The sequence below is a fragment of the Akebia trifoliata genome, chromosome 7, assembly GCF_017979445.1.
Source record: "Akebia trifoliata isolate Shusen 1 chromosome 7, ASM1797944v1, whole genome shotgun sequence".
In the NCBI taxonomy this organism is placed as follows: domain Eukaryota; kingdom Viridiplantae; phylum Streptophyta; class Magnoliopsida; order Ranunculales; family Lardizabalaceae; genus Akebia; species Akebia trifoliata.
Genome location: NC_141381.1, coordinates 26,473,322 through 26,497,383, shown reverse-complemented (window position 1 = coordinate 26,497,383; position 24,062 = coordinate 26,473,322). Strand labels below are relative to the sequence as shown.

Here is a 24,062-nt window from a genome sequence, read left to right as displayed (position 1 = left end):
ATTAGCCGTAAAGACGATAAAAGCTTACATCCACATCATGGGTAAAATGTTTAATCTTGATCATTTCTTACTTACAGGTAAAACACTTCAGAAACTTCATAAATTTGGAAAATTACTAAATGATAACAAGCCAAATACATGACAACTTCAGGCCATTTTCTCTTCAAGAGAGAAAAAAGAAAAAAGAAAAAAAGAATACAACTCGACAGTGACAATACAATAATAGCTCGATGCAACTGTTCCACAATGCTTAAATGCACCCATTACCAAAAACAGATAAGAGATTCCTACAAAGATATATACCCACTAAACAGATGCCACCTTCTCTGCAATTTATCGAAACCCATGTCTTTTTCGAAGGTAAATCAATCACCAGTAGGGACGCATAATGAGTTCTTTAACTGTGTTGCTCTGCTCCATTACAATCTCAGATGCGAGACACGTTGTTTATTTTTCAACTCTGGATCTTTGAAGAAGCATCATTCTCACGGGCTTTCTTCTTAGGTAGTGAAATGACAGAACGAGTTGGGGTTCGGGTTGTCTTCTCCATAGCATGCTTGGAGCCATCACTCTTTGCTGAAGGCCTCCTAGGAGGCAGAGGGCTTGGGCTTGTGTCCTGAACTGTGCTGGGACAGGGCTTCCTTCCAAGCTTGGGGGATCGAGGTCGCGTCAATGGAATCTGTAAATCATGATCGACACTTGAAAAAAAAAACATATACAGACAGACAGATGAACTGAAAAGTACGAAAGCACAAGTAAGATACTACGCACAAACATTTGAGTTCATATTTCTTGAGGACCTAATATTTCACAACCTAAGTGGGTAGTAGTAATAGACTCCAAACATTATAGCAGATTACTCCTTTAATGGTTTCAGCATAATCAATTAAAAAGCCCGACTTTATTGTAAGGGTTTACATGATGAAATAGACATACCTTCTTTTTCTGATTCTTTGGTGATTCTGATTGGCGATAAAAATCTGGCATTGGCTTGGCCTTGAAGCCAAGGCTCTGCCGCAATTTTTGAAGTTCAGTTACAGCTTTGTCCTGCACAACAGGAAGATCCAATTATAATGTGGGTGTGACTTAAAAGAACTCCATTTTCAGTTACATGCAGCTCCCCACCCCCACCACCCAACAAAAAAAAGAAAGTTGAGGAAATTTTGGCCTAATCGGGGCATTTTGGCCAAACCACCGAACGTTTTGATTTGTAGGTCTATACAATTGATTGCCCTGGTCTCGGCATTAGTTGTCTCGCCAGGTCTTCCAACCATGCTCATAAAGTGTCATCCAGTAGCGATCCCAAAGTTAATCACATCAGGACTAAAATAAGGCTTGGTATAAACACCTTAGATTTTGCTTGAAACTGCATTTTTTGTGCATCCTTAGCATTGAATTTCTCTTCTAGCTTCTGAAAGTACTGTGAAAGCAAATGACGAAGTAAGTCAATGAAGTTAAAATAATAATAAAAAATCTATTAACATAAATGAAAAAAACCCATTGATTTCTCAGCTGAAAAAGGAATTACAGAGTTAGACCTTTACCTCTTTTCGTTTTGCTGCTCTTTCATCACTCCTGAAGACAAAAGAAGAACATACACTAGGGGACCATGCTTTGTTCCCAGAAGTGCTTGAAGACTTGGAACGACTGCCACACAAACAATTGTCAGAACTTGTAGTTGTTGTTAAGTGGACCCTGGATAAACATGGTGAGGAGGAACCAAAAGTAGTATTTACTTTACTTCCATCTCCAAGTTGGCAAAGAAAATCTCCTAGGCCAACTTGATGATCCTAATCAAATGGTAACATATGGTGCTCAAGTAGCACACTTTGGTCACCCACTGCATGTGTAGGTTAATCAGAAGGCGATTTGGGTGGATGCATCTTCTAATATTATAGAGTTAGTCTTCGGAGTGAATGAGGTTTCCTAGGATCAGTATCCATCTCCATGTCTAACCGTGAAACACGCCTATATTCAAGTTACACAATTCTGTAGTTTAAACATGAAGCACGTTATGATGATTTAAGTAACAAAGCTTCTTACTCGACAGAGAGGGATTGCCATTTCAAATCCACTTTACTGCTCCCATGGACTGTATGTCCAAGTGGTGTTCCGGTCCTGTAATGATGAACAATGAGACAATAAGTACAAACATTTTTGCACGGTTAGCGTAGAATAAGGAACTCTACATCATATTTAAACATATTCATACAAACTCTACTTCAATGCCTAAGCAGAAGAAATAGTTCTAGATAGAATTGAATGGTGAAATAGGATCTGTGTTGCCAACCCCATATAGTTGGGTTAAGGCATTGGTGATGATGATGATGATGATGTTACCTTCTACGTTCTGACTGAGGAGTAACTGGAGGAAGCTTTGGTACCCCATTCACAGATGCCTGCAGTAAGCAAATGAAATTCATTTTAGCACACTAGGAATGATAAATTCTGCTTAATGTGAACAACATTCATAACAATGCGCACCCTAGATGGAGTTCTTAGAGGAGTTGAGCAGTCTTTAGATGTCTTAGTCAAACTGGCAGAAACTCTTGAATTCCCAATTTTCTGTGTAATTGATGACGATTTTTTATTGGTTTCGCTACGAGATGGGGACGGAGCGAAATTGATTGACATATGAAGCGATTTTGGAGCTGATTGCTTTGTATCCACCGAGTCTTTTGCCATCTTTTTACTGTTTGGGGTGGGATTATTTTCCTTCCATGGAGTTCGGGGTCTGGCAGGAGTTGAACAGTCTTTAGATGTCTTTGTCGAACTAGCAGAAACTCTCAAGTCCCCAATTTTCTGCGTAGGTGAGGATGATGATTTATTGGTTTCATTACCACGAGATGGAGATGCAGCGAAATTGATTGACATATGAAACGATTTTGTAGCTGATTTCTTTTTATCCACCGAGTCTTTTGCAGTCTTCTTACTGTTTGGGGTAGGATTATTTTCCTTTCGGGGAGTTCGGGGTCTGGCTGAGGTAGATGGGAGCTTGGAAGCTCTATTGTAAACCGATGATTTTGCAGAAGAAATGCTTGGTTTCGTCTTGGTTGTTGAAGCCGGAGACTCCTGATTAGTAGCAAAACTCTCCTGGAATAGTACCTCACACCCGTAAGGTTCTAATGAAATTAAAATCGTAGAATGGAAAACAAGAACCAGGGCACTATTAAAAAAATACCTTTAAAGGAGGCTTTTCAATGCGCTTTGTTGTGGTCATCTTCTCAACGTCTTCGGGCAGATTCGGTAACTCGACCGGTTCAGAGTTCTCCACAAGAACCTCATGTTTTTCTGCCTGATTTACTTCTTCCATCGTTTCCGCATTAGAATTACACTCATTGGCATCGGTGGTGAAACTCGTCTCAGGATTGGGGACCTCCACGTTCCCTTGTTGATCATTGGCCACATGGCAGTGTGATTCATCCAAATTTAAATCTGGGGTACCACCAATGTGAACATCATCTGTTTCTGGTTCAGTGACATTATTAGCTGAGGCATTTGCTTGATCGAGCAAGGCCGCAGCCTTCTTTTCGGCAATTCTTTTGTAATGGGCTTCAAAGTAAGCTTTCTTCTGAGCGACAGAGCCAGGTTTGGAGGATTTCTTGACCTCTTCTAAGTACCTGTTCTGATTGAAGGAGGACCATTTCTCCCAAGCTAAGGACTCTGACATGAACCTTCCGAAGGAGATTGATTCTCCTAGCACATGAATTGGGTTCCCCTGTAACACAAACATTTCTCAAGTTCTGAGAGAAGAACCTCCAATTCCAATTCCTAGTAAGATCAACCTCAGAAAAATATAATTATTATAAATAAATAAAAAAAACTTTTTAGAGGATATCTTATGAGCCATAAGGTTTTGTTGTGAACATAATGAAGTTAAGAGACACCAAGTTATAACAACCATTAAAACCTTAGGTAACAGAAAACAAAGTAGAATAGAGAAAGAGACACTGATTAGATAAACCCAACAAAAGCAAAACTAAAGAAGAAAAACAAGATTTTGAGAACCTATCAAAAGCTGCATTTTGGAATTTGAAAACCCTAATCAAGAAAATGAGAAAAGAAAGAAAGATGCAAAAGAAAACATAAAGAATCAGAAATTGAGAAACCCATCAAAGAAAGGTGGAGGAAAATAGGAGGAAAGGCCATGGGCAGCCTCAAGAATGAAAATCGTAGTAGAAAGAGATAAATCTCAAAACCCATTAAACATTCCACCAAATCAAGAAAAACCCATTAACATAAACATGAAATAGAAAGATGGGTAGTAGGTATTTTCTCAACAAAAAAAGAAAAATCTTCAACTGACCTCTTTGGTTTCTTCATGGGAAGTGTCAGAAACATGAGAGAATGTCTGCATGAGACAAGCTGATTCACCCATGTCTCTCTCTCTGCACAAGAGAAACCAATAACTCTTATTATTTTGGACTCTCTCTTCACCTTCTGTATTTCTCCCTTGAATCTCAAAAAGAAAATTCCTTCCTTGAATCCCTAAAAAAACATTCACACTTTGAAATTTGAATCTTCAAGCACTGGGTCCTTGTTGTGGCCAGAGAGAGAGAGAGAGAGAGAGAAAGATGAGAAGTGCAGAAAAAGGAAAGCTTTATGTGGCTTCTTTGTTGTGATCAGAGGTGGGGGGATGGATCTCTTTCCATCTTTGAAAATCACTAAACTTTTCTACTTGCGTGTTGGTGTGGGTCCCACTAACGTCTATTTTTTCTCTGATTTCTATCTAAAACATTTCAAATTTGTGGCCCATCTCTCTTGGTGGATCTAACGTAGATGATTTTCAACCATTGATTTAGAGTCAAGTCAATATTTAGAAATCACCAATAACGTTTAGTGTGGGCCAAACCCATAAGATTGGTTGGACTGAATGCTTTCGACACGTGGCATAACGACACCTTTTTAAACCTTCTCAAATGTTGAGGGTGAATGATATTTAATAGGTTAGATACTCTCTATAGAGAGAATCTCTCTTTTCTCTCTCTCTCTCCTATAATTGAATGATTAATTTGAATTTGAAAAGAAAGGAGGAAAGAGGCCGACAAAGCTGTCTTAATTGTGGAGAGCTAGAGATAGTATAGACGATTTAAAAGGCTTTTAGTCTGCGTGAACGTTGGTGAAATGTAACCAAAACGAAATAAATAATAAATAATTCCTATAAATTAAAGATTTTAGGTGAATTTTGAGAATATTTTTTAAGGAAAAAAGATGAGGAAAAACCCAAAGAGGTCATTGTATTGGAAGGTGGGGTACTTATGTTATTTATAGAGAACTTCTATTGTCACTCCAACTTTTCATATAACACTCCAATTATAGGATTAAATAAATGTCTACCAACGGAGTTACTTTTAAATTGGTATTTTACGTATACATATTGGATTGAATCGTAATAAGAAAGTTAGTGTGACAATAGAAATTCTCCATTAATATTACTTGCATTATTATTTGAGTTGTGCTCATATCGCACATCTTGACTTGAAAGTGTGTAGAAATCACATATGTTTTTTGCCTTGTATCTCAATGAATAGCATTTTTTCACATTAGAATGTGTGATATGAGATACAATCTTGAGGTCCGTTCAGCATTATTCTTATTATTTTCCAAAGAAAAATGTTGGAATGACATAAACGAAGACACAAAGGTGACAAAATGGTGTGGTGTTGTGCACATTACCGTAGATGCTTTTCAAAAAAGCATCTACGGTAATGTGCACAACACCACACCATTTTGTCTGAAAAGCATCTACGGTAATGTGCACAACACCACACCATTTTGTCACCTTTGTGTCTCGGTTTGTGTCACCTCAGCACAACTCTTTTCCAAATGATTCTAAATGATCCGGTGGTCACATATTGACCATCTTATATGGGTACCAAACAGATAAGAAGAGAGACCTTCACATCCTTTGGAGATTCTATAGACAGTCATGTCTCTTAACAAAGATTGAAAAGTGGTATTTTCTTTTCAATATTCATGATTAACTTTTTCTCAACAATGAAAACATATGAGAGAGAGAGAGAGAGAGAGAGAGATTGATTTTGCTTTTGATGTAACACAAAGAATCATCAATGAGATCTTAAAAGGGTAGTTAGAAAGGAGAGAGGGTAGAGATGTAGCAACTTGAACTACCTCTTGTTAAAACATCTCCATAACAAATGGGAGCTGCTACGGGTAGTTAGTACTTTGTAGTCCTCTCACGTTTTATTTTGTTTACCATCCATTACTAACACGTGCATCGCACATGATGTTATTGGCAATTTGGCTTTGTTAACACACTACATACACTACTTAAGCTCACCTACTACAGCAACCAGTACCTGTCTCGATAAGATTATTTCCAATGAATGATGTAAGGTCGGTCCCACCAAAAATAAGTTTGATTGCTGATTCTGATTGCTCAAAATCTAATGTCTGGAAATCAACATTGAGAATTATGCCCAAATTCATGGACAGAAGTCACTTGCAACTGATTTTAGGTGTATGTACCAAAAGGTGGGTCCATCATCATCATTGAATATATGTTGAACTATTAATTATAGTGAAAGATGTACGATGATGATTTACACAGAATAATGGGCTTTGGACCACTCAATCATTTCCCCTACAAGCAAAATATTAAAACAAAACATGAGAATTCTAGAAATAAAACCATAGATCACTGTTGCCATACCCCAACTCCAGCAGAGGTTGGGACCATGGTGGTTTGGTCCCCCCACCACCGAGTCCAGTTTGAACCAAACAATCCTTCACCGAGTCAAATTGATACAACATATTTAACCCAAAGAAATTAACTTGATTTTCTAAATAATTGTTTTTTTTTTTTTTTTGAATTAATAGATGCATAAAATATCATTTAATATCCACCACAAACATTTAGTTTTTAAAAAAATTATACATACATGGAAGAAAGAAAAGAAAAACTGATCCAATTCACAGAGGCAAACTAGGACAACTTTCCAAGTCAACTCAAACTCAGGCCAAGTTGTAAAGCTAACTCGTAAGATCCCCAGGTTTTAAAAGTTGAACCTGATAGCAAGATTTGGTACCAAATAAAAAAGAATAATGATGAATGCACGCGGTTGGGTACGCGACTGATGTGGCAAGGGTACAGAACCGCACATCTTTTTCCTGTGTATCTCGATGAAAAGGATCTATGGTTCTATGCCCTTGCCATGTCAGCCGCATACCGTACCCAACAACCGCATACCAAGTCCACGTGCTTTCATCACGACTCAATAAAAAAACATGCATTCCAGCTCACATGGATAAGTGTCAAAAATTACCATAACACCCTCATGTGCTAACTCACATTGCCCAATAAAGTAGTTGCTTAGTATTCCTCATGATATACAAAAATCTGCTCATCTAAGGATAGCATATTGATTTTAAAACAAAACGGCTTATAATATTAGAAGACGCCATAGTTTGAATAATTTAACTAAGCTAAATTGTGGCCCCACCTGCACACAATGTGCCACACTGACCTGAGGACGTTATTGGTGTGTGGGGGAACATGGGTGTGTAGACATCCATATTTTAAAAACTGATGAAGCTACCTTTGTGAAGCATGTGCCCTGTTTTTCTTGATGCCTCTCTTTCTTGAACTGGTCTCAGGCCCCTCGGCTTCTTCAGCCTTCTGCTCAGTCTCTAGTATGGCCAGCTGAAATCACATGGAAGGTAAACATATTATTCAAGTAAAACCCTAAATAATTAATAAGTCATAAACTCTTGAAAGATTGAACTGAAAGATCACCTCATCAAGGATTGGTTTTAGCTCTTTGTATCGAGATTCAGCAAGATCAAAGCCATCCTTACGGAGCTCCTACAGTTCCGATGTAAAACAAGATTAGATAAGAGAATAAAGCTTGACAATAACCATTTATCACTCTCTTTTTTCTCAAAATCCCATTAACACAATTGGTACAGATAGGTAAGAAAATATTTCATTACTTTTCGAGGATGTTGTACTTGTTTCCCTTCAATCCGGAAGATGTGATGATGTGATGATGATCAAGGAAGTAGGCCTTCTAAAATGTGTCATATCAAGTTATAGAGAATGGATGGCCAAATTCTAAAATCCCAACAACCTAGATCTCACTAATTTCTAAGAGGCATAACTCTTACTCAAATACTTGCTTGAGAAGAATGTTGTCAGCAGATGATCTTAGTTTTGTAGCTTTGCGAGCTCAGTGAGGCCCTCTCTCGCAAGCCCTCTTTATCTTGTTTTGTTTTGGCTGTTTTTGCAACCCTAGTACTAACATCTCATTTTAACCAATCAAAAAGAAAGGTAGTCCAACAAAGACTTCTAAATCCTCTGTTGATACAAGGCTTTCTTACAACATAGGCTGCTAACATGGTGAATATGGATGAATACCTAGCTTGGCAACTTTGACATCACCCTTGTCCTCTCCTTGCACATGACCTACCACGTAAAGTATTTTTTCCCCTATAAAAGACATCTCTTTGAATTATAAATATCTATACTGAAAGAGAAACAAATCTTCTTTTTTATTCTGCCACTTGGCTGGTGACAATTGGGCTGAAACTTGCAATAGGAAGAGGGGGTGAGGTGCTCCACCAGGTGGACCCCTTTGGTCCCACCAAACCACGCTGCCATACGTTAAAATCCATTATTCTCAGGGATGAAGGTCATGGTATCTGGCCAGAGTTTCATGCCTCTTATAGTTTACAGTTTTGTTTTGATTACAATTTATGAATATGACAAAGAAAGATGAACATACCAGATCCCTGAAAAGAACAGTATAGTATTGCACTAATTCTTCAGACGATAGTTTATACAACTAAGAATCGCAGATTTTTGTTAATGGCAAAGAAGAATGGTACAACTAGAATAAAAGGTTCAAGTTTCATGACTTCACAAGTTTAATATTCAGAAAAGCTTCAAAATGCAAGCTATCAGACAATTAGACAACTCTACAAATTACAGGAATGATAATATGGCATAGTTATATAACGGGCTTCAAATCTTCAAGAGGGAAAACTCACCTTTCCAGTGTGTTGAGTGTGTTCATGCGCAGCCATTTGCCAGTACAAATTTGTTCGTTTGTAAAAATCCCTCAAAGATTCTCCAGGCTTCAGAAAAGATGTACAGGACAAACAATTAATTGACTATAAGCCATAGGTATCATAATAAATACAGATTCCACATCTGAAAGCAGGTGCAACTGGGAATACATGCTCAAATAGGCACCCCCATGGGTAATACCATTTTCCCAATCAATATATGGAGATCTTGGCATAAAGACCCAAACCCTAGGAGCAGGAATTAACATGTTACTTCCAACCCAGGATTGTATTAAAAGTAAACCACAAATAAACACATCACCCACTACATGTAATCCATGACTAGCATCATTCAGTATTCACAGAACATGATCAAAAGTAATAAAGAATTAATAAACAACTCATTTGTGACCAGTTTGTCGAAAGACATTTTCAGAAAACCTATGCATAGAGACTTGCAAAATGCCAGCACCTTATTATATAAGCACAAAAGACTCATGAGGCATAAAGCTCATCCACTAAGATTTGAAAGAAAGATTCCCCTGCCTTCACCTATTTTAAGTCTCAAGTCATAGGGGTGTAACTTACCTGCTTATGTTAGTGGTGGCGTGGGGCGTAACTTACAGCCTTGAGGCTTACATCACATGCTTTAGGCAATTGAAATATGACTCGCTTCATTTATCTAATTCACCTACCAATAACTTGTAACTATATGCGTCATCAAATAAAAAACTTGTAACTATATGATATAAACATATGGTACAAGCTGTTTGCAAAATGCATCTAACATGAGACTGTTTAGTGTCAAATCTAATTTCCATCCAAACTTTCTCTCAGATGATGGATACGTTGCCACAAACAAATGTGGCAATGAGAGAGAGAGAGAGACTTCTAGTACTTTGTTGACACCAGGAAGCATTGAAAGGAAAACCATATTGGCGTGGGAAAGCAGGCTAATCTGGTGGGAAAAAAGGATCTATAATGCCGTAGTAACAAAAATGATACGAGGGGAAGCTTCTGAATGCATGCTGTAGCACATCTATCAATACAATGAGTAATGACAAAGGCTAATATTCAACAAGACAATAGAAATATTGAATGCTACTGAGCATTCACTAAGGTCCGATTAATACAACATGCATCTGACTTCCTTTAATCCTATTTGATGTTTTGACACTAATTTGATGCCTTCTGGATCTTTCTTTTTTTTTTTTTTTTTTTTGAGTGTAAATTTTATAAAAAAAGAGGGAGAAGATGCAGAAGGAGGCTGAGGAAGCCCCCAAGCAAGAAACCTAAAAAAATGCAAAACAAGCCACAAAACAAAAAAGAACAAAAGAAGCACTAAGAATCACATAAAGAGTCCCATCTGAACACAAAATCATCGAAAGAGGACCCCGAGAATTCATTGATCAACTTCGACCAAAGGTAGAGCAGCCCCAAAATCTCCATAAACACAGCGTGAGAAGTACTTTCCTTGCTCTGGAATACCCTCATATTTCTCTCCCTCCAAGACCCCAAGTAATAGCCAAAGGAAGAATAGCCCAAAGGTATCGTTTTCTATGAGAGAAGATATTTAAAGTCCATCCTTCCAAAAGCGAGAAGAATGATTGAGGGAGAATCCAAACCATACGAAAAAGGGAGAGAAACTCAGACCAAATACCCCGGGAAAAAAAACAGTGGATTAGGGTGTGATTAACAAATTCCTCATCCTTCAAGCATAAGGGGCAGAAGTTTGGAGTGATCCAACTACGCTTTATCAAATTATCCAAGGTAAGAATCTTCCATAAGGAAAACAAGCCAGACAAATTAGGAAACCTTGGAAGGGACTAAAGCCAACCAAAAGATGGGTTCCAAAATAAAATTATCGAACGAAGGGAGAAGAAATTTGTAGAAGGAGTGAACTGAGTATCTCTTGTCCTTAGCTAATATCCATTCCCTCCTGTCTTGCGCATCCACCCTGAATTGGACAGAATTCAAAAGATATTGGAAAGATGTTATCTCACAGTCATTGAAATTCCTTCTGAAACCCAGGTCCCACGAAGTGATACTTCCATTGCGAATCGGACATTGCTAAACCAAACAATTCTTTTTCAATGAACAACCGAACAATTCTGACATAACGTTTTCCAGGTCCTTAAAGTTTATCAAAAATAATTTACATAGTCTCTGATTTAGCATGACCATATAAAGTTATACAATTGCAGTAGTTTATTAACAAGAGCATGTTTCACGAATGTTACCAGAAGTATAATCAAGCAATAGAACTCTCCATTAAACAGAATTTCCAACTAAGTCGTAAACCGGAAATACCATGGGAGTCCTCTGTGAATCTGAAAGGCCAAGATTTGCTCTGATCTGCTCAATCCTGGCTCGTTTCTCCTTCCTGCGAAGATTCTTTGCCTCACCCTTTAATATGGCAACAGCATCTCCCATTGCAAGTGATTTTGCTCCATTGTTCCTAGTCTTTTCATGTATGGCCATGAAAAAATTAAGAAAAATCAATTGAACTAACCTAGCTGATTTCAAGAAATTTTGAAAATTCATAGCAGAACTATATAATAATATGGTTATAAAGATAGAGATAAAACTTCAAAGTTAATCGGATCAGCAAAGCTTTTCAAGCTGTTTGCCTTTGTTGATAGATAAATGCAGATTCTATTAATGTGGTCAAGATGACGAACAAAGAAGATACAGAAAAAGAGGACCAAGCCTTACAAGGGGTTTATGTGACAGACCCAAGCCATTTGCCTTTACCCTTTTAGGTTCAACATGCAAATTTCAAGATAGACTTTGATGATGATTATACAATATATAACTTATCAGGGGAAAAAAGAAAGATACATCAACTTGATGTCCCGGCATGCATAGCCATAATGAGGACACGATTCTGAATGCTCAATTTCTGTCATGTAAATAAAAAAATGTAGCCTGGATAGCTTTCTACCCAGAAAATATAAGGTTTTGGGTTAGATCCATCTTATGAACCAAAAAAAGATATACTCCAAATCTGCACCCATCCATCTATAACGATTATAGGACTCTCAATAAGCCTAAAGCAAGACCTTAGAAAATTGGATTCTGCACCTATACAAGCAGAATGACCTGACAAACATTGATTATTTGTGTTCAAGATAGTATGTTCGCCATTTTTTCATGCACCACCATTGGCGTACAGTAATTATGCAAGGCCTTTATTTCATTTCCAATAATCCAATAAAGAGTTGCACACGATCAAGATGTCAAAAAATGTCAGACTATTTTAGGCTTAAAAACAATTGTTATTTCCCATTGCCATTACATGACAAACAAACACAATCTAAGGCCGGCTATCATTGAGAAGGTTTCTTTCTCTTCTGAGTCAGCTTTGAAAAAATCCTTCCTTCCTGGGAAGGCAGAAGGCATTGGAAGAAATCCACTTGTTTGGTAAAAAACAGTATTGAAACTGAATAAATAAAAACGCTAAAGTTGAATTAATGAAAAGCAAAGTAAGATCGTTTTTCTTCCTTTCTACTGTGGTAAATTATTCTTTCACAAGTAAACTGGAATCAAGCTTCCTACTCAAAAGCCGGGACCTTCAAATTTGAATGACTCGTGCAAAAGGTTGAACACCAGATAGCTTTTAAGTTTGAAGAAAGCAACTAAAATGGAATCAAATTGAAAATATGATCCTGCCCTGCAACACACTGCTGCATCTTTTTATGGTCGTGGCATTTCCAAGTACAGACAATGGATAAACAAGCACATCGCTACCAAGGAAAAATGTATCATTTCCACACCGCATAATACAGAAAATATAATAAAAATGCATTCATGCATGCTGTGGCTGTGCCTTGAAAGTGAGGGAGGTACCTCCACATCGTCGTCATCATCATCTGTCTCCTCACTGCCGCTTCCGCTATTGCTTTGTTCACCATCAGAATCATCCTCTTCATCATCCTCATCTTCCGAAACTTCTAGCCACTCAGATTCAGATGCCTGTCATATAGAATGACAAGAAATCAAATACTGATGCTCCCCATGCCCCAACCAAATTCAATACATTGCTTGCGGGAAAAATGGAGAACAGGTTTGTGAAATATGATAATGATGGACTTCCAGGTTGCTAAGCTCCAAAAAGAGCTTAATACTTATTCAAAACACCAAGTTTATAGCAATAGGGCTTAGTTCTAAGAAGCAGGGTGGAAGAATCATGGTTCAAAATTTCATTCTAAAGAATGCTCCAGTCAAGGATAATAAAAAAACTTCAAGACAAAACACACATTCTGAATATTTTCAAACATTAATCGAATCCAGTATTTAAGAGATAAATATTATTTTAGAAAAAGGCATATTTAATTTATGTCAAATATATAACACTTTTTCACGTTTATATGCACTGAAAAATATTGATATGACGAGAATATACTAAGTTAGATTCCATTAAAGTATGTTTAATGTTTCAATACGCTATCAAATACCCGTATAAGCAAAATGTATACATAAATTGGAGAAACTTCTCAGTACCATATATTTGCCAAGATTCAAAATTTCACGTCAAGGTAATGTTCCTATCAAGGAAAAGATGTGGCATAGCCCAATCGGCGCAATCAAGACCCAAGCTAGGATTGGTTATGGCTTGGTCACGGCCTGGGCTAGGATTGGTCATGGCTTGATCATAGCCTCAGCATAGCTTTGGTTGGTCTGGCCACTTGCTAGGACAGCCTGTGCATGGCCATGGAATTGGCTGGAGTGGGTCTGCCTTTACTGGTTAAACAGGTCTGTCATGAAGACCATGATGAAAAACGCTTAAAACAACAATGGAAAATCAAAAACCATCATGATTTCGGTATCTAAGGGGTGATCCGAATATTCATTGGTCAATGAGCCTGTTAGTCAATCATATGGATACAAAATAAACTTGAAGAAGCTTAGTTACCCAACTTGGGAAGTACAGAATCAAGTGTTAATATAATTGCCAACAAGATTTGAGGGACAGTATATACTTTTTCATGAAGATTCAAAAGAAAAAAATGCTTGTCAATATATTTATATTCGATTGCATTTTTTTAGTATTTGAGTGCACTTTCAAGAACTTCGGTAAAAATTACAGGAAAGTCGATTTTTCTGGTTTCATGTTGGTTTGTCTCGGAATGTTTACCGTGACATTCCTCTAAATCATTTATTCCATAAATGTTCAAAATCTGGAATGTATCGGGCAACAGTTTGAAATAAAACAAAATGAATAAATAATTTGAAGGTGATCAGTGCTCTTCATCAAGACTTTCTTTTAGCTCTTTGGCATCTAAAATAACCAAGAAAAACTATGAGCATCTTAAGCCTATCAGGAAGTGAAATGTAACAAACCGGTATGACACACTTCCACTCATCAAGTTTGCTGAGATTTAGAGTGTACAGATCATCAAGCGTAATTTCTTGATCTCTGACTTCCATCATGCCCCCATAGATGTACAATGTATCTCTTCCTACCACCATGCAAGAATTAATGCGTCCACAAGGCTTCACTACCTAATAGTTGCAATATTTTCACAAATCAGATACAAAAGAGAATAAAGGCATGCACACACACACACACAAAATCATGTTCCATCCAGTGCACTAACCTCAGGTGTAATGCATGTTTGTGGATCTGAATTAACATTACGTTCTTTAGGTTTTCCATCACAAAAAACTAGGTTCCTCGTCATATGATGAGTTATTTCGTCAGTACCACTTTCCATATCTGGTGCTTCATCATAACTTTCAGAGTACTCATCTCTTTCGTCCGTTTCTTGCTTTTCCAAACCACTTTGAGTATTATTATTTTCGAAAGAGCAGCTATCAGATTGTTGGTCTGACCTCTTTTTTATCTATGGGAAAAATTCAATCAGAACAGAAACAAAAAAGTCAGTGCAAGTAAGCAGAAGAGGATTGGTATGAAATTAGAAAAGCATAAAACCAAGAGGCATATAAAGGGGCCTTTTACATGGATAACCCTGGCTTTCAGCATGCCTGTAAAATTGTCCCTGAATCTCCCCCTGCATTGTCAGGATTCTTTGAAGATCTCACTTACCAATAACAAACCATGAATACAGCTCAAAACTCAAATAATAAGGTCAACTTGGCATGGAAAGAGGCAATTTCAACCTTGAAACTCCCACAAGTGAAAAGAATTAAAGAACATGTAATTATGGAAGATCAAATGTTAAAGGTTCTAAAAGAGCAAGAGCAGACCACAAAGGACTTGGATTGAAGTGAAGAAAATGGATATGACCAAACCTGGATTGATACAAGACATGGCTTTAGAGTTTAGATAGAAAGAAATGAACATGATTCTTCCAACCAAACATTGTGGTGATGATTGTGACCTTTTACCATCACATGTGAAAGTCACACGGTCAAAATTATCTTTTTCCATGCTTAAAGTAGGCACTAGTGTCACAGAATTTTCAATTCCCTTCATGAATAGGCCTGGTTAGGAGAAGATCTACAAGGAGTCTGAATGATGTAGGAGGAGATAGGAAAAATCCTTAAACAAGGCAAAATATACAGTACAGCCAACAAGGGTAACCTAAAAATCTAAACACACCTGGGAAAAACTGTCAGCATTGTAAACAAAAGGTTGATCAGATATTTTAAATAGTGTCCATTCAGTTAATACATTTATTCACAGGAATACCTTATCTTTAGTTGATTTCCCCTTCCGAAGCTCCAGTGGGTACCTAAACCCAAAGTAAGAATGAGACATACTTTCCAAGGAACAAGAACAACAGATTAAGCATTAACTCGTCATAAAAAATAAAAAATAAATAAAAAGAGATTAAGCATTTATTTCTCATATGCAGATTGTCTTTTTCCATTTTATGAAAGCCGCCCAGCTATGGTATAATAAATTTAAAAACATAGGACAAACAAAAAATTGAAAATGTGTAATTATGTTCTAACCAATACAAGCAATAACAAGTTAGCCATTTCGATAGGCAAAATTGAAAATCTGTACTTGTTCATACCAATACAACAAGAAAGCCTTATCCCAAAGATTTCATATCAGCTAAATGAGTCATGTTCCTCCATTCCATTCATTCTAAAGCCAAGTCTTGTGTTACTGAAAGTGAGTTCGTAGCCCAAACCATCTCAGCTGACTTTCTCTTAGTTTACCACCTATTGGATATTTGGAGCTACTCCTGCAGTTTCCTGAAAACTTTCGTTTCTAATTTTATCTTTCCTAATGTGTATAAATTTGTCAACTGTACATTTTGTATTGTTCTGCCCTTTTAATGGGTATCATGATGCCCCACAAGAATTGTTTGTTTGCCCATGCATGTCTGGGAGAGGTTATCAATTTGAACATCCATCAGCAGGTATCTGGAAATTCTTGTATTATATGCTTGCTCACTCAAGAAGCAAGCATATATTACGTACTAAGTATGTAAAAAATTAGATCCATAAAATGGTTGCTCCAGTGTTCTTTCTACTGCTACAATCATTATCATCATGAGATTTTTTTTACTTTCAACTGTATCTGGAGTCAGATCTTTGGGCACGTCATGTATCTTCATATTTTTTCATACTTCATCCATCCATGTCATTTTCAGCGTTCCTCTTGCCTTTTTAGTTCAAATTGAACCAAAAGACTCATCAATGCTGTTGTTGTTGATATTCTTTGTAAATGCCTACACCATCTTAAACAACTTTCTTTTATTATATCTCCTAGAGAAGAGACTCCTAAATTCCCTCAAATATGCTATTTCTGATTTTGTTTTCCTAGTCTTACCACTCTTCCATCTAAACATACACATCATTGTTATCTATAATTTAAATCATTTAACTTTAACAGCTTAACTCCAGGTTGCTTATTAATTTGGGAAGGGCAAAAATGCAACATGAAATAATTAATGACTAAACTCCAGAAAGATAATTTATCATTGCATTCATTTTAACTATATGTTGCCAGAAAGATAATCAGCCAACATAGTTTAAAAAAATAGCAAATGTTGCCTGCATCATCAACCATAAAGTAGAAAAGAAAGAAGCAAAACAGAAAGGGGGAAAAGTGCAACTGCAATGCACCATCTGAGACTTTGTGAAACAATCGTGATTTTTCTTGAGTAGCAAACCTTTTTCCATCAATGAAAATGACATTTTATTATATGAAAAGAGAAAAAAAATATCTGGGGAATAATGTCAAGAACATACGAGGTATTTCAATATAAAAGAGTCCATTTCCTTATTTGTACTCCTAAGAGGGTGTCTCTACAACATTCTCTGTTATTATTGATAAAAATAGAAGTTTCTTAAGTTGGCAGAGTTGACAAAACCAACAGTTATTGAAAAGTTTGCTTCATTGAGTGCCAAGAAGTAAAGCAGATGTGCATCCAGTCAGTGGAAAAATAAGACAATATTGAAATACACTTGGAAAGCAACTAATTTCTTGATGAATAACAAGAAAATGGAACACACCATCGATGGCTGTCTAATTGGAACCCATAAAGCTCATTCAAGAACAAACTCATCATAACATCTCCTGCACAACACAATATAAAGCTACTATGAGGAAAAACAATCATGATAGCAGAGATCTCAACCCTCTAAATAGAAATTTTAAACAATTCTGGTCCAACACTGAAGAAGCCCTAAAATTAAAAATAAAAATTGTGTGCATGTGTTCAAAAGCATGCGTATACATTTTGCAAGATTTACATCTCTTTGTTGTTGGTTGGTCTTCTCAACCCCCCCATTGTTCTTTTCAATAAATTCATCTTTACGGATCAAAAAAAAAAGATTTCCATCTTTTGAGGAAGTAACTAATCTTCCGAGTTCTAGCGGACAAAAAAGTGTGCATTATCATTCAGGAATAAGGCTTTAAATGAGCCTTTCATCACTTATATATTGCATGCATGTATGACATGTCTTAGATTTTCTTGGCTTCTAGAAGTTGGGTCTGTTAGAAGCTAAAACCGAATTGTTGGAACCCAAGCTTACAGAAGAGATATATTTGGAAAAGAAGCGCCCAAGTTTAAATAATCATGCATTTGGTACAAAATATGCATAACTAACCTTCAACTTCCATGTCTACCACACCTCCAAACAGCAAAGCCCGCTTTTTATGTACACACATAGAAAATCCAGCACGAGGTCCAGGAGGCATCCCACTCTTCTTTACCTATTCACAAAAGGAAAATATAATTCCATCAATGGAAAGTGATATTAGGATCAGAAATCTTGCATGACTAGGCCATGTGCATAAGAGAAGCAACTCGTATAGAACGTAGAAAGTCTCTTTTTTAGGTAAGTAAAAAGAAGGGGGTCGAGGTGACTCCCAATGGGGAGTACAATAAGAAACAAGACAAACTAGAAAGACCAAAGGAGTAAGGTATGCTCCCAAATTGTAAAGAGCATTTGAAGTAGGATGCCAAAAAGGTAAATAGAATTTTGTATCAAGGAGAACTGATTTTTTGTGAAAATTTTACCTCTTCCAAACAACCAAATGTTTTCTCATCCTTTTCACTAAACCAGATGAAACAAAATATGCACCCCCGATGAAAAAAAATGAAGCGTAACAAGTCAAGCCATTTTATCAGCTGGAAAGATTCAAAATTAACAGGAAAAATCTATTTGCCAATACGAGCTAATATTGTGTAATTTGAGCAAATAATGAGAAGATGTGGTAAGTTTGTAAGCTTAGCATTCCTAATCATGCATGCAATGATTAAACGGACGGAAAAAGTAATTAACATTTTTTCTCGATGATATAGAAGATGAAAACAAACATACAAAGAAAAAAGTTCATTGAGAGAGAGAGGCCGTCACAAATTCCTTTTTCTGAATGTAATAACATCATATTAACATAGCCCAAGACATTAAACGCATAAAAGTTCATTGAAGACAATAAAAGGATATATTCCCTACATTGTCTTGCAAGTTGGCTGTGTTCACCACCATGATAAAATTTTCTATTTAATTCATTTCTGTTTCACACAGGAAATCATTTTAAATTGAGCACCCTTCAGAATTCAGTGAAAGCCGAACAGCAGAGAAGAATTAATCAAAAAATTAAAATTAGTCAAACCTTGTTCCATTCCCAAGACCTTGGATCAAGCGACCATATGTCTGAATGAACAATGCCTTTCTCAGAGCTATTCTTATCAGACGTTATTTCTTTGGAGTAGCCCCCATATAAAAATATCTGCACCACAAAGAAATTCCAGTTAAGCCAATAAAAAAAAACAATCCAATAAAGAAGAACATTAGAAATTGTTCTTCCAAGAGAAATTCAAGAAGATAAACCAGATATAGAAATTTGTAGAAAAGAAGATTATATAAGCATGTTAATGAATACAATTTTTTCTTTTTCTCTTTTTCCTTTCCTTTTGATAAGTTGTTAAATATAAAAGGGAGACATCTAATAGAAGATTTTTAAGCGGCCAAGCTAATGGCAAGCATTTGCATTAGCCTGTCCTAGACCTCACACTTAGTTTTCTCACTAACATTCAGATCATTAGAACACATGAAAACTACAATCCAATGTTTAAATAAACACCACCTGCCAAAATGATGCATTTTCCACTCTTAATGATACCAATATCCTAAAATAGCCTGTCCTAGAATCTCACACTTGGTGTTCTCACGAACATTGAGGTAATTACAACCCATAGAAACTACAACCCAAAGCTGTTTTTTTTTTTTTTTTTAATCGATAAAGATAATTTTATTGAAAAAGAAAGAGAACATGAGGGGTCGAGGAGACCAACCCAATACAACAAAGCAAACAAATCAAAAGAAAAATGAACAAATAACAACAGAGAACCCCAAACAACTGTTACACAAGCGACAAAGAACAGACCCTATCCCATCTAACCACAAAATCTTCAAAGAAATAACATTTTCCTCTAAAAATGATACTGATATCCTAAAATATTTTTTTTCCAAATACTCAGTCCAAGCCCCCTGGTGGTTAACTAGTCAGCGCCAATTTACAACATATAACACATCTTCAACAAACCTAGTGCATCGACAAAAAATTGTACAAGTTAAAAGTTCAAAACCTAGAACCAAAACAATCCAATAATCAAAAGAATAAGAGCATAATGCAACAACATGGAGTCCTGACTAACTCACCTCATCTTGAAAAACAAAAAACTGGAAACCACTCCTGGGACTTGGCCACAAGCATCCAGGCCTGGGTTTTATTTCTTGCCACTACAAAGTTCCATTGCACTAAATTAACAAAACATATAGAAGAAAAATCAAACGGAAAATCAATTGCACACTGTTAGGTGATCTACCATAAGAGCCAAGGACATTCACCTTGTATTGATCCAGATCGAATACATGCAAATCATTAAAATATCTGCATAAATAACGCATAAAGATCCATCAACTTTTGAACTTCAAAGAGAAATCCTGTTCAGCACAACATTTTTTTTCCTGATAACTTGCAAAAAAGAACCAATTATATTTACTTTTATTTTTGGAAAAAAAAAAAAAAAACACATGAAAGAAAATTAAAACTTAATAAGATTAAACAATAGAATTGAGGACATGTAATGCAATAGCAACCAAATTTGGCAGCACAACTGGAAAAATACCAAATGGCATCCCCTTCCACTTGCAACTTACATAACTAGTTTTAGTTTCATCCAAATTCTGAGACCCTTCGCTTGAATGATTTGAGATAAAAATTTATTATTCATGAACTAAAATATCATCCTAACTCTTTACAATTGGTTTGTATAATTTCTTTTCTACATATATCTTACTATATTTAAAACAAATCTCACATGAAAGGTCAAACTTCTTTGGCAGATACTAATCAGATAAAGAAAAAAAAACGTCTTTGGCAGATAACATCCAAATCACAATGATCTAGACCCTACTTCAATGTCTCAATACAATTAATATGGCTCATCTGACAATACCTCAACAAAAGAGCAAAGTTGCACAAGTGCCCCACATTGATAACTGACGGGCAATGATATGACCTAAGATATTGAAGTACAGTGAAACTGCCACTTCGAAGCTCCATAATACCAAGCACCTTCAATGCTAGATTGGTCAGAACTCTTGGTTAATGCATGAGTTCATCATAAATAAAATGACAAAATTGAATAAAGCATAATTCGGTAATATCATTGAGGTCAAATATAATATCCTGTGTAAAACCAGATTGAAGGATAACTTCCCTCGTAAAGCAATTTTAACAGAAAATGTGGAAGAGAAGCCTAGAGTCAAATGGCTCAAAGAAAATCTAAGAAACCAAGTTCTTTTATGCTAGAAGAAGACCAGTGACACTCATGCCTTCTTGGTCAACAAAATACTTAAGGAACCCCCCCCCCCCCGGGCAAAATTGTCTCCTTAACCTAGATAGTAATAACAGTGTAGATGGAGGTATTATTGACCAGAGGAAAAAAATTAATAAGAATAATAATAATGCAATGATCCAGAAAAATACACATATTTGTAGGTCATGAGAGCCTAGGGAGCACTGGACATACCAATGTCAAGAAAAGATAGAACTATACCTATATGCATCAAATAAACTTGTAAACATTTAAAGAACATTGAACCACACATAAACATGTTATATGTTATTTTTTAGGAAGCCACATATTACATAGCAGGGTTTAGAATTACAACACAGAACCTATAAAAAAATTAAGAAACTTTTTATAAAAATTGATGCTTGATAAGGACCAAAAAAATTACCTCACTTCTCTAAGAGTGTCATAGAAGCCACCAAAAACAATAATCTTATGCTTGTACAACACCTGTAACATGTGACAAAAGGAATATAAACAAATAAGATATGAAATTGAAAAAGGAATTATCGAAGTCATATGGTACTCAAAATCAGAGTGAAGATTTCCTTAGGAAATATATCACAAATACAAGTACTAGAAAGTATGTTTCACAAGATGACAAAAATACCAGAAAGTACCATGCGATGACCTGAACGTGGACTCGGACACCCTTTTAAGTTTAGTTGCTCCCACTGATTTGTTTTCAGGTCTAGCATCCAAAAGTCCTGAAACAAAGAAAAGCCACTGGCAACATTGGAGGTCTGTTCTTCATAGAATAAAACCAAAAAAAGAAGAAGAATGCAATTGATTACCTTGTAATGGTGAAACCGCTCCTGATTCGGAGAAGTAAACTCACCACCTGAAATTATTTTAAAAAATTATTAAAAAAAAGTGGTAAAGTCCTAGTGTAACCCTCTCAATGCATAAGGAACATAGTGAAAAAATTCTCTGATTTTCTGAAAAAGTCGTGGTAAATTCAGATTCCTTCAATTGGCAATATAATCCCAACTTATTCGCAAAGCTTTGAAAAATATATTTCTTATATTATATTAAATATGAAAATTTGTAATTTTATTTAATATAATGCGTAATATATAAAATATACATTTTAATTAACCATAAGCAATAGTATTTTTTTCAGATCTGTTCCTTGACTTTCCCGAATCCCAACTTTGACATTATGAGAAAGAATAGCAAAATCAATTAATGAGCACGTATTCTGATTAATTTACCAAAGATATAAAGATAGTTTTTCCAAGCAACAGCCTGGTGAGCACTACGAGGTGGAGGACTGTTAGGGCTTGATATCAACTTCCACTCCTGCTTATCAACATCATACCGGTAAAGATCACCATACACAAATGTCTGCATCAACAGAATTCAGTACAAGTTAGCAAAATCTACATTTGGGTTTTCCTGAGAAACAATAACAAATCAAAACCATCGTCGGAATTTTACCATGAAAAAACAATAATAAACTAAAATTTCCATCCAGGTCTTTCCAAAAACCAATAAAAAAACAAAACATTTATGATCCTTCCACAGATTATAAACTCCTAACCTTGTTACCGTTGTAGAATTCGCCTCCGTACAGGATCAATTCTGTCTCTTTCAATGGATTAATCGTAAGCTACACAGTTTTTGTACATAATTATAAAACAATTCTTTCAGTTACAGCAGAAATATTCAAATCCAATTAAAAAAATGAACTTTACTTCGAATTACTTGAAAGAACTAAGAAGTAGAGACCATACTGAACAATTCGATCGAGGAGAAGGTTTCGGGACATTTTCTTCAACATGAACTTCCTTCTTCTTGGCTTCTTCTTTTTGTATACTCATCTGTAATCGAAGCAAAACCCAAAACACCGAATTATAAATCTCCATTAACTAAATTACAATTTTTCCACTCCAAACCTTAACAATACCATTAAAAGATCTCAAATTTCAATAATTGTTCCCCAAAATTAAGCAATTGATCAAAAAGGATGGTACAATGGATCGAAACTAGGGGTCTGAATTTTGTTTACGATTGATTGATTTTCGATCAATTACAAAAAGGAGTGATACCAAGATGGCGTCAATGTCGTCTTCTTCGGAGATCTTTTTGTTCTCTCTGCGAGCTTTCTTCTCCTCCGCTTTCGCTGTTTTTCTCTCTGTCTTCTCTTTGCCTTTCCCAGGCTTCTTCGTTTTCTTCCCCATTTTTTTGCTCTGTGTGCGAGTGTTCGAGAGTTTAGGGTTTAAGCAAGCTTTTCTAGGGTTCTACGTATTAGCTTTATTAACTGTTATGGAGGTTGGCGGGTGAGGGAGGTAGGGCATCTGGGCATGACATGGTACGGGTCAAACCCGAAAACGACCGACTCATACCCGGTTTCGATTGTCAAAGTTCGAACATGACCCGTTTTGAAGTATGGAAAAATTCTATTACCACACCAAGCGTTTATCATAGATAGCTGCTATTGCCACCTAACTTTGGCTAATGCCGCACCAATTCCTATGTAAATCACCTCAGAATTGCATAGAGTTGGGTTGGCATTAGTAATTTTGATGTGCCAATAGCAGCTCTCTTATTATAACACACCAAACACAAAATCAAACTATTTTCATTACGGCTTTTATTCCTTGAAAAACTGTTGAAGTGACTGTGCAGGACATTGCGTTCAACACTAAGCTGGCGTGGAGGTTTGCACAAAATCACAAACACTTTTCTTCGAGGCACGAGTGAAAAGCATCTATGGGTTTTCAGTGTTGAGCTGATGTG

The 24,062-nt window shown here is 36.3% G+C and overlaps 2 protein-coding genes across 2 annotated transcripts; both read right to left on the bottom strand.

Annotated features, from left to right (window-relative positions):
* Positions 1–86: 86 nt before the first annotated feature.
* On the bottom strand, positions 87–4,629 carry LOC147398643 (protein WVD2-like 7). Its single transcript, XM_086447905.1, has 9 exons — positions 4,307–4,629; positions 3,182–3,718; positions 2,485–3,093; positions 2,341–2,399; positions 2,044–2,118; positions 1,545–1,647; positions 1,349–1,420; positions 937–1,047; positions 87–679 (listed from the first exon to the last, which is right to left on the bottom strand). The coding sequence occupies exons 1-9, from the start codon at positions 4,376–4,378 to the stop codon at positions 455–457; spliced, it is 1,863 nt and encodes a 620-aa protein (XP_086304031.1). The 5' UTR covers positions 4,379–4,629; the 3' UTR covers positions 87–454.
* Positions 4,630–7,265: 2,636 nt separating this feature from the next.
* Positions 7,266–23,611, bottom strand: LOC147398642 (Galactose oxidase/kelch repeat superfamily protein). The gene is made up of 20 exons (XM_086447904.1): positions 23,372–23,611; positions 23,057–23,143; positions 22,864–22,932; positions 22,535–22,667; positions 22,115–22,161; positions 21,941–22,027; positions 21,709–21,770; positions 20,311–20,353; positions 20,122–20,202; positions 19,073–19,189; positions 18,061–18,166; positions 17,464–17,527; positions 15,683–15,725; positions 14,628–14,873; positions 14,371–14,532; positions 12,877–13,002; positions 11,338–11,490; positions 9,010–9,096; positions 7,757–7,825; positions 7,266–7,663 (listed from the first exon to the last, which is right to left on the bottom strand). Exons 1-20 carry the CDS (start codon positions 23,501–23,503, stop codon positions 7,556–7,558), a joined length of 2,022 nt encoding a protein of 673 aa, XP_086304030.1. The 5' UTR covers positions 23,504–23,611; the 3' UTR covers positions 7,266–7,555.
* Between the last annotated feature and the right edge of the window lie 451 nt (positions 23,612–24,062).